Source organism: Telmatherina bonti (assembly GCF_933228915.1).
Source record: "Telmatherina bonti genome assembly, chromosome: 6".
Taxonomy (NCBI): Eukaryota; Metazoa; Chordata; class Actinopteri; order Atheriniformes; family Telmatherinidae; genus Telmatherina; species Telmatherina bonti.
In genome coordinates, this window is record NC_136624.1 from 15,984,683 (window position 1) to 15,997,626 (window position 12,944).

The window sequence follows — 12,944 nt, forward strand, 5'->3', positions numbered from 1 at the left end:
TAAAAGTTGTTGTCAGACACTACACAAGAATTAAATGCAATGATAATCTGAACTTGGTTATATTGGCTCTACTTTTGGATAAATATTGCTATGATATGTAAATATATTCATCCTATCTGCCTCCAGATAACCTACAAAGCCTTGAGCTCACTGGATCCCAGTGCTGACCTGACCACCCAGAGGGGCCGAGTGTTCAAACTGAGAAACGAGACCCATCATCTGTTTGTAGGCCTCTACCCAGGGACTACCTACTTCTTCACCCTTAAGGCTTCTACAAACAAGGGCTTTGGACCTCCAGTCACCACTCGAATAAGCACAAAAATAGCAGGTGAGCACCAGAATTCGCCACTTTTTGCTTCATATAGCTTTTGTATTGATTCACGCCTTGAATGTCAGGCTCCTCTTTAATTTCTGGTGACATTTGTTTGATCTTTGCTCCTTAATCACTGTAAGACAGTGCGACATGGCCTTATTATTGCAATAATAGCAGGTAGAGACACAGCAGTCTTTTTGTCAGCTTGCTGAGGGGCTGACATGTCAGTCAGTTTCTCCATGGATGTGTCAGTCTGTTTTTGTTTGTGTCTTTCTTTGTCTGTCTGAGTGACCGTTTTCTGACATTTTCACTCCATTGGTAATCCTGTTTATATCAGCCACATCAGTCCACAGAAAATGTCAATGGCGCCACAAAAAAAGGGATAAAATAGAAAACAAAACAACTTTTGAATAACGGCTCTGAAATGGCCTTCGGATATTGAAGCATATTTTGTTGGTGAATAAGAGAAGTTCTCTGTATTATTCCAGCTGTATGCAGAATGGTGCCTTTTGTTGCTTTAATGACTAACTGACTGATAGAAATTAAGAACTCTTTACCATCTTTGTTTGTTATCTCTCTTTGCAGTTTTTTTGTCTGACTCACCCTTCCTGTGGAAACTGCTTTCTACTTTCCTAAATGTCTTTGATTTTCTCTTTGAAACTCAATTCTCTGCCTTGTTTCTTGTGTGTCTCCTGACCTGTTTGATTAAAAAAATGGAAAAGCTGCTTATTGTACCACTTGAGGTTAAATAACTTGCTGCAATATTATCAATCTACTTAAATCATAGGCCAATACAGGTATTAAAATGTAATTAATGTGAATGCCCATGGGGGAATTCACAATAGTGATATCCTGTTCGGCCATTTTTATTATTATTCTGCCAAACTTTGCCGTGGTACTCCTCCTGTGCTGTTCAGGTCACTTCAATAATTCACATCTCAAACCCTGCAGCTTCTTCGAGAGATGTGTGCTACGACTTTTGTCGTTTAAATTCTTTGTAGTTTTTGAGATATTTAGCATTTTGTTAAAAAAACAAAAAAACAAATTCAGCCTTGTGATTGGATGAAAGTCCTTCCAACCAAATGCGGCTTGGACCTTGCAAAAATTCAGCACAGCGATTTTTGCATAATGAGCTGAAAACTGCTTCAACAGGGTTTTGGAGCTCTTCACCGGTTTGCAGTGTCCGGTTCAACTCCAACAATGCTCCCTGCAACATTTCGAGACTTTGATAAGTCTTAAACCCATTAAACAAAGTTTTTCACATTGAACAATAAAGTCTGTCACATCTTTACTGGAGTTTAGTTCAACCTTGCACATGTTTTTGCTCATCCTACTGATTACACCCTGCTGGAAGTGAAAAAAAAGGCATTTCCATCCCAATTGGAAAAAATATTAACCCTTTTTCCAAGGTGCAACTAAGAGTACTAGTGGTGTAGTGAGTAAGTCAGTGTGCTTCAATACAGAAGTTCATGGGTTCAATTTTGATGTGTAGCAATTAGAAAAAATATCACTAGTGCTTTTTTTTTTCAATCTCTTATTGTTATGCAATTTCATTTAAATCATTCAGCATAGTTCAATAAATGGGCATTCACAGTTGCTTTTATTTCAATAATAGCTGTTTCTAGTATTGGAAATTATCGTTGTGTTTTCAACTTTTTAATGACAAATTGTACGCAACACGCACATATTATATGACTTCAACTACCTCTCCTCTCATTCAAGCTGCCAATATATAAGAGATGTCATGAATAGTTTGAAATTTATTTTAGTCTCATGGGCACAACTCACAATTAACCCTGTGGTTTCTGTATTTCCTAGCCAACCTTGAATGTTAAGTTAGATTACTATTGGTGACCCTTCATTAAACTGTGTCGTCACTTGCTGCATAAAGAGTGGACTCATCCACAAGTCTTTAATTTGGAATTATTTCAAAGTGTCTCCAAACATTAAATTTGCAGTTTGCAGTGACTGTAAAGCTCAGCGAGGAGGATGGTATTAAACTGAACAGAAGCTTAAAAAATCCTGGGTTTTTGAATCAAAATATGAATATAAGACTACAGTCTCAAGTGTGATCAGTAGGTTATAAGCATTGTCCTTTCTGTCAACACCCACAGCTATTTTCTTAGCATGACCTTTCAAAGTGTGCCTCCTTTTCTTCATCACCCCAACTAACTTTAACATGTTGCCAAGAGAGTGAAAAAAATCCCACTTAAAAAGATATGTCTCCTTCCAAATGTCACGCCATCCCTGATCTTCATTATCTCATTCAGGGTCCGAAGGATGCAGAGATCAAATTAAACGCTGGAGACAGATGGAGATGGATGGATAAAGGAGAAAGAAAAAGGGGTTTTGATTTATGCTGATAACCTACACGTTGTACAGATCATGGAGAAACTGTTAAGGCTTTGGTCTAAATAGGATTTATCCTGCTTCTCTACAACCACAATGTAGCAGATGTAAAATTAACATTTTGATTTTAATAGAAAGTCTGTAAAGCCATCGTTTGCCTCTTTATTTGACTTAACATGATCTGATAATATCACTGTTATCAAGACATAAGACAACAATGTCAGACCCAAATTAACCAGGGTTGAAAATTGGAACAGATATGTGCATTATATTTGTCAGTCAGTCATTTTCTAAGGGGGTCACAGGGAAGCTGGAGCCTATCCCAGCAATCTTTGGGCAAGACGGAGGGTACACCCTGGACAAGTTGCTAGTGTATCGCAGGGCCAACACAGAGAGACAAACAACCATTCACGCTTGCATTCAATCCTAGGAGAGATTTAGAGTAACCGATTAACCCATCATGCATGTCTTTGAATGGTGCGAGGAAGCCAGAGTACCAGGAGAGAACCCACAAATACACCTGGAGAACATGCAAACTCCACACAGAAAAGCCTCTGTTTAAAATCCACTATGCCACCATGCAGTCCACAATAGATTTGTATCAGGACTTTATTAGCATGTGATTTTCTACATTGATATGTTTCCAGTAAAGTTGAGATGTGAATACAAACACAATATTGAATTGTTAGCAAAGAGTGAATTTCCAGAGTCAGCATGTATTCACCCCATACCCCCCCCCCCCCCCACCGCACCACCACCACCACTACCACAAACACCATCACCCCCTCACCCCCTCACCCCCACCACCACCACCATCAGCCCCCCCACCCCCAACACCACCACAAACACCATCACCATCAACTTTGTGAGCACTGTAACTGGTGGATTGTTCATTTAGTTGCATTTTAAATTCACAAATAAAAATGTCAACAAAATGTTTAATTATGATAAAGGTGACTCATTTTGACAGTGACTAAAGACAGGATTTTTTACCTTAAGAAAAGCTCAACAACACACTTTTTCCTTCCAAACCTCAGTTTCATTTTTCATTTAAAGATAGTTTGTAAATTAAAATGTTTGAAAATATGTGTCTGTATTTTTCCAGCCCCCATGATGCCAGAGTATGAATCTGAGACTCCACTGAATGAGACTGAGACCACCATCACTATCCTGCTAAAGCCTGCCCAATCCCGTGGAGCACCTATCAGGTATTTTATTTTATTTTAGTTGAACCATTCTTGATTTTTTTTTCCTTTGGTTTTATCAATTTGAGTTTTGCACCTACCATTAATTTCCTTTATCTTTCCTCTCGACACACCCTCTTTCTCTTTGTAGTCTTGGAGAATCTCATTTACTGCTTTTAAAGTCACTCAGGATTCCTGTTTGAATGTGGAAAACAAGAATCCATTTTTCCATTGCTTTAGTCAAACATTCCAGCCAATAATAGACAAAATAAATTCAGACATGTTTTTCGGAAATAAAAAAAACTCAAAAAGCAGTTTAGCCATTTTCAGTAATGAGTTATGAAACTTTAATGCTAACCCGAACCATTGTCATTATTTGCACAATGTTGACATTAGGATGAGGCTGTAAAGTACATTGGTGAAGTATAACAACATTTACAGAACCAATTTTTTTTTTTTAACAATATGTAGCGTTACAAAATCCTGCTTCATGTTTTCATGTAAGATCAAGCAAGAAGACACACATGGCCTTCCCTGCACACACATTGTCTCCTTTTCTTCAAAAACTTGAGACACAGTGATTAATGACAACTATTCATGTCCTTCAGGATACTTTATTCAACTAGGTTTCTGCTCCAGCCTTTCTGTCACGTTTAAAACAAAACCATTGAGAGCAGCTCATTAACTTCTTCTCCTTTTCTCAAATTTCCAGCTAACAATTAATTTAAAGTTCACTTAGAACATGTGAGCTCAGCTTTTTAATTGGCTTATAGAAGAACATTATTCTCACTTGGCTTTGGAGAAATACCAGACAAGTCAGATATATTACTATAGTCTGAACTTGGGAAACTGGATTTGTGAATGTGCCAGATAATGATTCAGTGTTAACTCATATAAATACATCTTATTTTAGCATTAATCACTCACACATGGCAAAATTATACTTTATCCTCTTACTTTATATTTACTTTTATCAACCCAAGATAATCACCTTTAACAATTAACTTGTTATCTTTTGGTAAAGGAATATTATATTTTAACCTCTTGAAGATGCACTATGTAACTTTCTGACCATATAACTCTGCCTTCCTGACTCGATGGCACATTGACTTTTTTATCGTTGCCTTTTCTTTTTTTGGGATATTCATGTTGCACATTCCTGGAGCTGCAGTTGCCCAGCAGCAACCTGACAAGACACTTCATAACATTATTTTTCAAGGATGTCCATGAGTTTGCAGCCGAATTACTTTTTGTTACACATTAGGAGCTGTTTGAAGAGCACACCATAGCTGGATATCAGATATGAGAGCTACACTTTGGTATAATGCATTTTTTTTTCACTAAATCCCACTGAACTTGTAAATGCACAACAAAAAGCACCAAACAGAGCAATTAAATGTTGGTTTGCTTCAAGTAAAGCGAATGTATTAAGTGGACGACAGTATGTAGCAGAAAAGGAAGTTAATTAATAAAAAACTATTTCTTGTTACTTTTACACATCTTTTTATTTCTTCAGTAATTCTTGATGCTTCTGAATTCTGCATGCAGCGCTGCCTCTGCTGAGGGGGTTGTTATAATGGTTTGGTTTGTTTGAATAAGTGCAGTCTCCTAGGTTCAGTTGGCGGATGTAGATTTCAGCTGGTCCAAGTTTGCTTTCAGACTATTAGGTTTGAAAATGACCTAAAACTTAACTCTGATCTCATGGATGCATTGCCTAACAACAATGCCAAGGCAAACAACCACATGAGCGGTTTCTAGACAGCGATTTATGAAAACGTACGTACCTATTCATGTACATAAAGTGAGGATAAACCAAACGTCTTTATTGCATTAATGAAAAGCACATTCACACACACACATAACACTCTTATATGATAGTGTAAACAGACGCGCACACACTTCCATTCTACCTCTTCCTTCCATTTCATTCTGTATTAGGCTCCTGCTTCATGCCTTCTTTTGCCTTTGAAAGCCACTAACTTGAAATGGATATTTCACCAGGAAAAGGCAGAAACAGCTAAGACAGTGACATCGAGAGAGCGGGAGCTTCATCTTTGGCCATCAGCAATTATTTTTTATGAAAGCTGCCAAATAGGAACTGGGGATAATTGGCCACAGCCCCCTTCACAGAAACATACATTCCCCTAATTGCATATAATTGTGAAGTGAGTTCTTGGCGTGGAGGACGGAGGTAATTGCAGAGGGTTGCTGCATTTGTCCTGACTGCTAAAGGAGCCCTCACCCATTCATGAAGCCTTTTAGAGCATAATGGAAACACACACACACACATATCACTCCCATTTCCATGTATAAACACACCTTTACATATGTGTTTGGATACATAAGAGCATAGGCTCACCTGCTAAAGCTAGCTCAAGAGTATGCACTCAGAATGATACTAATCTGGACTCCATAAAAGATCCATCAATGGCTGCCGTTTCTTTTCCCTGTATGCGTTAAATCACAGATGCACTCACTTTTGATTCAGACTTTGCAGCCGAGTCAGCATAAGACACAATCTGCCAGGTACTGTATTGGAGATTTAACAGAAGTTTGTTGCAAAGATAATGGGGTGTGGAAGGGTCTTTTAGAAGAAATAAAAGTCCATGCATTTCTGTGAGGAATCGTAGAGACCGGCGACCGTCCTTACCGGTTCATTACCAAGTCAGTGCAAGACACTCTTTAAATTGAAACTGCATTCCAGGTGCTTTAATAGTGAGGATACATTCAGTCGTCATTTCACAGCATCTGTCTTATCCGTTTTGATTAAAAACCATAATCGTGAACTTGTTCCCATCCACATGGCGCAACAGCTGCTTTAAAAGTTTACAGAACTTGTAGCTGTGGTCACTCTTGCTCATTGTTGACCGGCGCACATCTAGCTAATGTTGGAAAAAAGCATTCATGCCATTTTTTGCAGTTTCTGTCATTTGAATCATAAAACCATTTGAGGTCACGTACTAGTAAAGTCAGGTAACCCTTTAGGAGCCAAAGTTGCAAGGTTAGGTCATATCTTCAGAAACAAGCCATCAACGATCAGCTGTTGCCAAACTACAAACAGTACACAGCCTGAAGTATTACAAACTGTTCTTTTTCAGCTCTTACCAGCTTGTTGTGAAGGAGGAACGGAAGTCAAAAACCCGTCGCGCCGCCTCAGAAGCACCTGAATGCTTCTCTGCCCCCGTCAGCTTCCGCAATGCCTCCATCTTGGATTCACCATACTACATCGCCGCTGAGCTGCCACCGTCCAGCCTCACGGTGGTACAGCCTTTCACGTTGGGGGACAACAAGAGCTACGGTGGTTTCTGGAACCCTCCACTGTCACCTGCTAAGAGCTACAGCATCTACTACCAAGCCATAAGCAGAGCCAATGGGGTAAGTCTCCAAAAGTAACAATTAGAACCCAAAGTTGTATTTTTAGGAGGTATTCTACCACATTCGATGAATTAGGAAGACGTGGGTTTACTCTTCACTGTGTCCGTTTTGTTTTTACTTTCTGAGAGCTCATATTTTTGTAAAAAGAACATTGCTTTTGGTGCCCCTGGTTGTTCTGATAATGATGCTCTGGCAGGTTTACCGTAACGGTCAAACCAGTTTCGCTCGCCTCTATGTCTCAAAGTACTTAGTCTAAACATATGGACCTTTATCACTTTTTATCTTAGCTAGCAAAATTTTAAATAATATTGAAATAATCAGGGAAAACTTAAAAAATAAATACAATTGTTCATATCGCAGGACAAAATATTTTAGTGTTCCCAAGAGGTTTTAGCGTTTACAATCTCTGATAACAGAGGATGCAATATTTCTGTATTGCTGTTTGGATGAAGAAAAAGAAGTTGTTCAGTCACTTCGAGAAAAGCAAAAGGACAGATGATAGAATCCCATTTTTTTACTGTTCAGCCCCCACCCCACTTTTCTGCCCCTCAAAAGTAATTTACAGATTGAACTTGGTGCCTGGATTTGCCTAATACCTAGAACTCCTGCGAGTGTTGTTTCAATTTTCCAGTGCTGTAACCACAGTAACTCAGTTTGTGATGTAATATATCTGCCTCCTATAGACAGCAGGTTTCTCACTATGGACTCAGGTGGAGAAAGACTGTGAAAGTGGATATAAGTAAAAGGATGAATGATGTGGCTGAAAAGCTGCTTTTATATTTACTTATTTATTTTTGTTTGTTTTTCATTTCATCTAAAGTCAGTGTAAATGAAAAAAATCAATAAAAATAAGGTCACACATAGACAAGTAGAATGCAAACAACACAGATACAAGATAAAAAAAGAAATTTATGTTCACAGTGACAACAACGTTATTATTATTGCATACAATACAATATAATACAATACAATATAATGTCAATAAACAATGAAAAGTATAATATATATATATATATATATATATATATATATATATATATATATATATATATATATATGCAAGATTTCAACATTTTTAACATTGTGACTCTTCAGCTTCGGTAGTGGCAATAACATGCTTCAGCGGTGCCAGACAACACTATTTGGTTGTTTACATTCAATTAGCGCACCACTAATTCTCACACACTGGGGCTTTAATATAACACAAATAATAATGAGCAGGTCTTGGCTAACTATTGACTCTTGATTGAACAACTGCATTTGCAAACAGGTGAGGATATATATTTTTTGGGCAGTGGGAGGAAGTCAGAGTACACAAGAGGAACATACAAAAAGGTCATTGTCCATCCTCCACTGAAGTGACTGTGTGTGATTAGTTTGACAGGCGATGTGTTCAGTGGTCCCTGTGTATCACCTGCCAATAGCTAAAATAGGCTCCGATGACATTATACCTTGATAGTTTTATTGTAAAAATGTGAAACATAGCATGTTCTAACGTGATAAGTTTTTGTGGTGAACATGTGATATATGAACCATATTCATCTCCAAATGGTGAGACCATGTATGCAGCTGTGTCATTTACCAAATGGGATTACATTTTACAGTATACTGAGTTGAGACAATAAGACACGGCGGCACCTTCCACTCGCTTAAACCAAACAAGACTGCATGTTCATGCTGGCAACTTAATTCTTAATTCAAGCATATATATATATATATATATATATGAATTTAATATAATTCTAATTTTAGTTTTCAGCAAACAGCTAGGCCATAGGGAAATTCAAATAAACAGAAAAAAATACAACAGTCATGACAATAACAATAATATTAAAAATAAAGAAACGCATTAAAAATAGAATATTACTGTCACCATCATTACCATAACAATGATAAAAACAGTTCTTCTATGGATGGGGAAAGGGTGTTATTGGTGAGGAAAGGGGGTAAAATGAAATACTGCACACTTGCACAGTTTTCAGAGAAAGGTTGACAAGCCCCTTCTTATGGGTTTTCCACTTTCCTGTTGTTAAAATCAGTCTATAGGAAAAAGTAGCTTAAAAACAAAAGAAATAAGAACTGGGAGAAAACGAGAGTACATCAGTGTAGCCTTTACAAGACGGAGACAATTTATGAGGAAGAGAGACTTCGAAACTGATGCGGAAGTTGCGGCTTTCTGCTGCACAGGTAAGCTAATTTAAGCTAACAGAGAAGTTCATTTTGGCATTATGTGAGCAACAGGACAGGTAGTCCAGCAACTACATTATCCTCCAGTTTGAGTCTTATAATTGACTGTTAGTTTTTATGTAAAACGGCAGAGATGGCTAATTTGTTAGTTAACTTACAGTGGAAAACCTCTGTTTTAACAGTTTTCAGTTGCTGGATACTCTTCACATAAGTCACACCAGCGGGCCACTGTGCGCTTCTTTCAGCTGTATGGTCAGAGTTTTTCCTCCTGCTTCAGAATTTGTCAAGATGGGTGGAAGGGTTGACATCCTCCCTCTCACACGACTCACACGACTTCACACAATGGCATAAGCTATTAGCAGTAGCTTGGTACCAAATACTGTATATACTAGGCATATTTATCGGCATCAGTCACAAAACAGAACCTTTCGGGACATTCCAACTTATGCAAGATTTCAACATTTTTAACATTGTGACTCTTCAGCTTCGGTAGTGGCAATAACATGCTTCAACGGTGCCAGACAACACTATTTGGTTGTTTACATTCAATTAGCGCACCACTAATTCTCACACACTGGGGCTTTAATATAACACAAATAATAATGAGCAGGTCTTGGCTAACTATTGACTCTTGATTGAACAACTGCATTTGCAAACAGGTGAGGATGATTCATTGTGTTCTTGCTTTTGCCTTTGCTTTTGCGTGCACTTTTTATCTACTTGAGTTCTTTGTGTGTAAGCCTTTAATCTGGTCTGTGCGGAGATCCATGTTTGATTGGATCTTGGTCAGTCCAGTCACTGTACGGTTTGTGTGGATAAAAGAGTGGAAAATTGTGGAGGTGTTGCTGTAGAGTTAATATAAAAGAAAGTGGACCAGTGCAACCACTGTAACCTAAATAGAATACACACACACTCCTACAGTCTCTGGATATATGTATCTAATTTTCTTGTGTTCTTCAACCCAAGTAGAAAAACATTTGTCTGCATAATTAGAAATGCTTATTTGTCGTTATCATTTTAATAATAATTAAAATACATGTTTGCATTGCATGCCATACAGCTGTTTAAAATCTTGATTATGGCAGCAATTTTTGGCTGCAACTATACTATAAACTTTTTTTTTTCTTTTTTATACTATACTATAAATAAACTATACTTCTATACTATACTATAAACTTTTTTTTATACTATACTATACATAAACTATACTTCTATACTATACTATACTATAAACTTTTTTTATACTATACTATAAATAAACTATACTTCTATACTATACTATACACTTTTTTTTATACTATACTATAAATAAACTATACTTCTATACTATACTATAAACTTTTTTTATACTATACTATACATAAACTATACTTCTATGCTATGCTATACTATAAACTTTTTTTTTATACTATACTATAAATAAACTATACTTCTATACTATACTATAAACTTGAGCAATGTGCCTCTCTCTGTGTCCTTACGAATCATTTTCAGAAGTTGTTGGAAATGTGAAAAGGAAGAAATGATTAAATTTTGATGGGGAGCTGGATCTATGTTTGGTTCAAGGAATTTTTTTAAAGAATTTTAATTTTTAACGTTGTGCTCAGGACAGGTTTGCGCTCTCCGAGTGCATTTCTAGCTTCATATTTCACGAGCGACCTCGTCCGCGACAGGGCGAGTCGTGCACGTGGCTGGGTCTGTGTGTTTTTAACGCCACATGTTGTAAAAATGTTCATACTTTCTCACCACCTCAATCAGCTGTTTTTTTTAAAACAATCCATTTTACCTGCAACAGTAAAAACGCAGAAGCGGCAATTTTCCACTTCATGCTTTTCCGTGTTAATGACGGCCACCTCAAACGTCCGACCAATCACACGATACTTTTGGGAACCCCGCAAGAAAAAAGTTCGGCCAGCCCGATGGGTCGAGAAATGTCTTCAAACGTCCGTGACAACAAAGTGACGTCAATTTCCTCTCGGGGCCTCAAGGACAAAAAAAGTTCTCGCTTCTTGTGGAGTAGGTAGCCAGCTTTAGTTTAAACAACTTGGGTGTAAAAAGAAATTAGTTAAGCGAACTACGAGTTTTAATATATAGTTATGATAATCTATGTTGACTCAACTTCACCTGTTTACTTTCAGAATAATAAAAATGATTTTACACATATCTTAAAACCATTTTATTCTCTATTTAAGGAATAGAATGTTTTGGGGTTTGTTTATAATCTTTAAATACCCACAATGGTGAGTGAGAAAAATAAATTGGTCAGAGGATTAGCTGTGTCCAGTCTGAATAACTGCTGAGCCAGATCTCTGCATAAAGGAAATGGGATTGATTGCTTCTAAATTCATTTCTTCATTATTTGCAGCGCCACACAGGATATGTGAAGGTGATATTTTGTCAGTCAAGGATTTATGTTTATCTTTTTTCCTCACAAAGTGCTTTAATTTGGTTCTTTTTTCAACTGTCAGTCAATTTCCACGAGTAAGTCTCAATTCTTTCTCTTTTACAGTGTCACATGGCATCTTTCAAAAGGAACTCCTAATTTGCATTTATGAGGACTTGATAGTTTGATCCCATGGATGAAAGTCTCTTTCTGATTCTCTGCTTGTCTTGGATAATCCTGCTAGTTTTTCCCCTCTGAGATCCACCTGTCCATCAAGGAAAATGTCACTTCTCCTTTTTTTTTTATTCCCTGTCACTCTCTCTCTGGATAACATTTAGGAGAAATTGTTCTCTCAATCCACCCACTCTCCATGTCTTTGTTTCTCGCTACTGCTTTCCTCTGTCATTCTTCTTCTGGCTCAGAAAGAAAAAAAAAAATAGATCTTTTCATGTCTTACTTCTGTTCCCAGATTCTCTAAATTACTCCCTTCTTTCCCAGTCATACTCCTGTTTATTTTCAAAATGAACTATTTATGAACAATATTTTGTTCACTCTTGTCCACTTTCTCAGCTCTGCTTCCATTTTTTTCTTTCTTCCCTCCTTTTTTTTACTTGTTCCTTGACTCTAATCCTTCCATACAATCCTTCTATACTCCAACAAACCTCTCCCACCGTTTGCTTTTCTTACAATTGTTAAACTTTTTTTCCATTATTCTCACCTCATCTCCTTCCTTAATGGTATCAGTCCCATTTCATCCTTCACGGTTTTCTTTCTCTACCAGCTGCTCATCCTTCATTTCCTTCCCTCTGCCCCTCCCTCACCTTCCTCCTCCCCGCTCTGGGGTGACACCAGTCTGATTCCAACCTCTCATCTCCCATCATTCTGCCAGTTAGTCGTCGTTCGGCACATTAAACCTACTTACCAACAGCAATCTAAATGTCTCCCTCGATGTTGTGTGATATTTGTCTGTCACACGCACATGCACACGCCAACACACCCACATACAAATAAAGTGCCTGCGGCTGTAAGTAAGACAAGTAAGTGCAAGAGTGATTTGGGACTTAAGAGATGACGAACAATCATGATAGGAGGAATAAAGGTATGTCAAGAGCAAAGAATAAAGGCAGAAGGAGGAAGATTATGATGCATAATA

The 12,944-nt window shown here is 37.6% G+C and overlaps 1 protein-coding gene across 1 annotated transcript in view; it reads left to right on the plus strand.

Annotated features, from left to right (window-relative positions):
• The window catches only part of ptprt (protein tyrosine phosphatase receptor type T), a 251,571-nt gene that overhangs the window by 104,193 nt on the left and 134,434 nt on the right, over positions 1–12,944 (plus strand). The window contains exons 10-12 of the mRNA XM_079241579.1: positions 127–328; positions 3,768–3,870; positions 6,945–7,221. Coding sequence (XP_079097705.1) covers positions 127–328; positions 3,768–3,870; positions 6,945–7,221 — 582 coding nt within the window. The remainder of the gene's footprint in view (positions 1–126; positions 329–3,767; positions 3,871–6,944; positions 7,222–12,944) is intronic.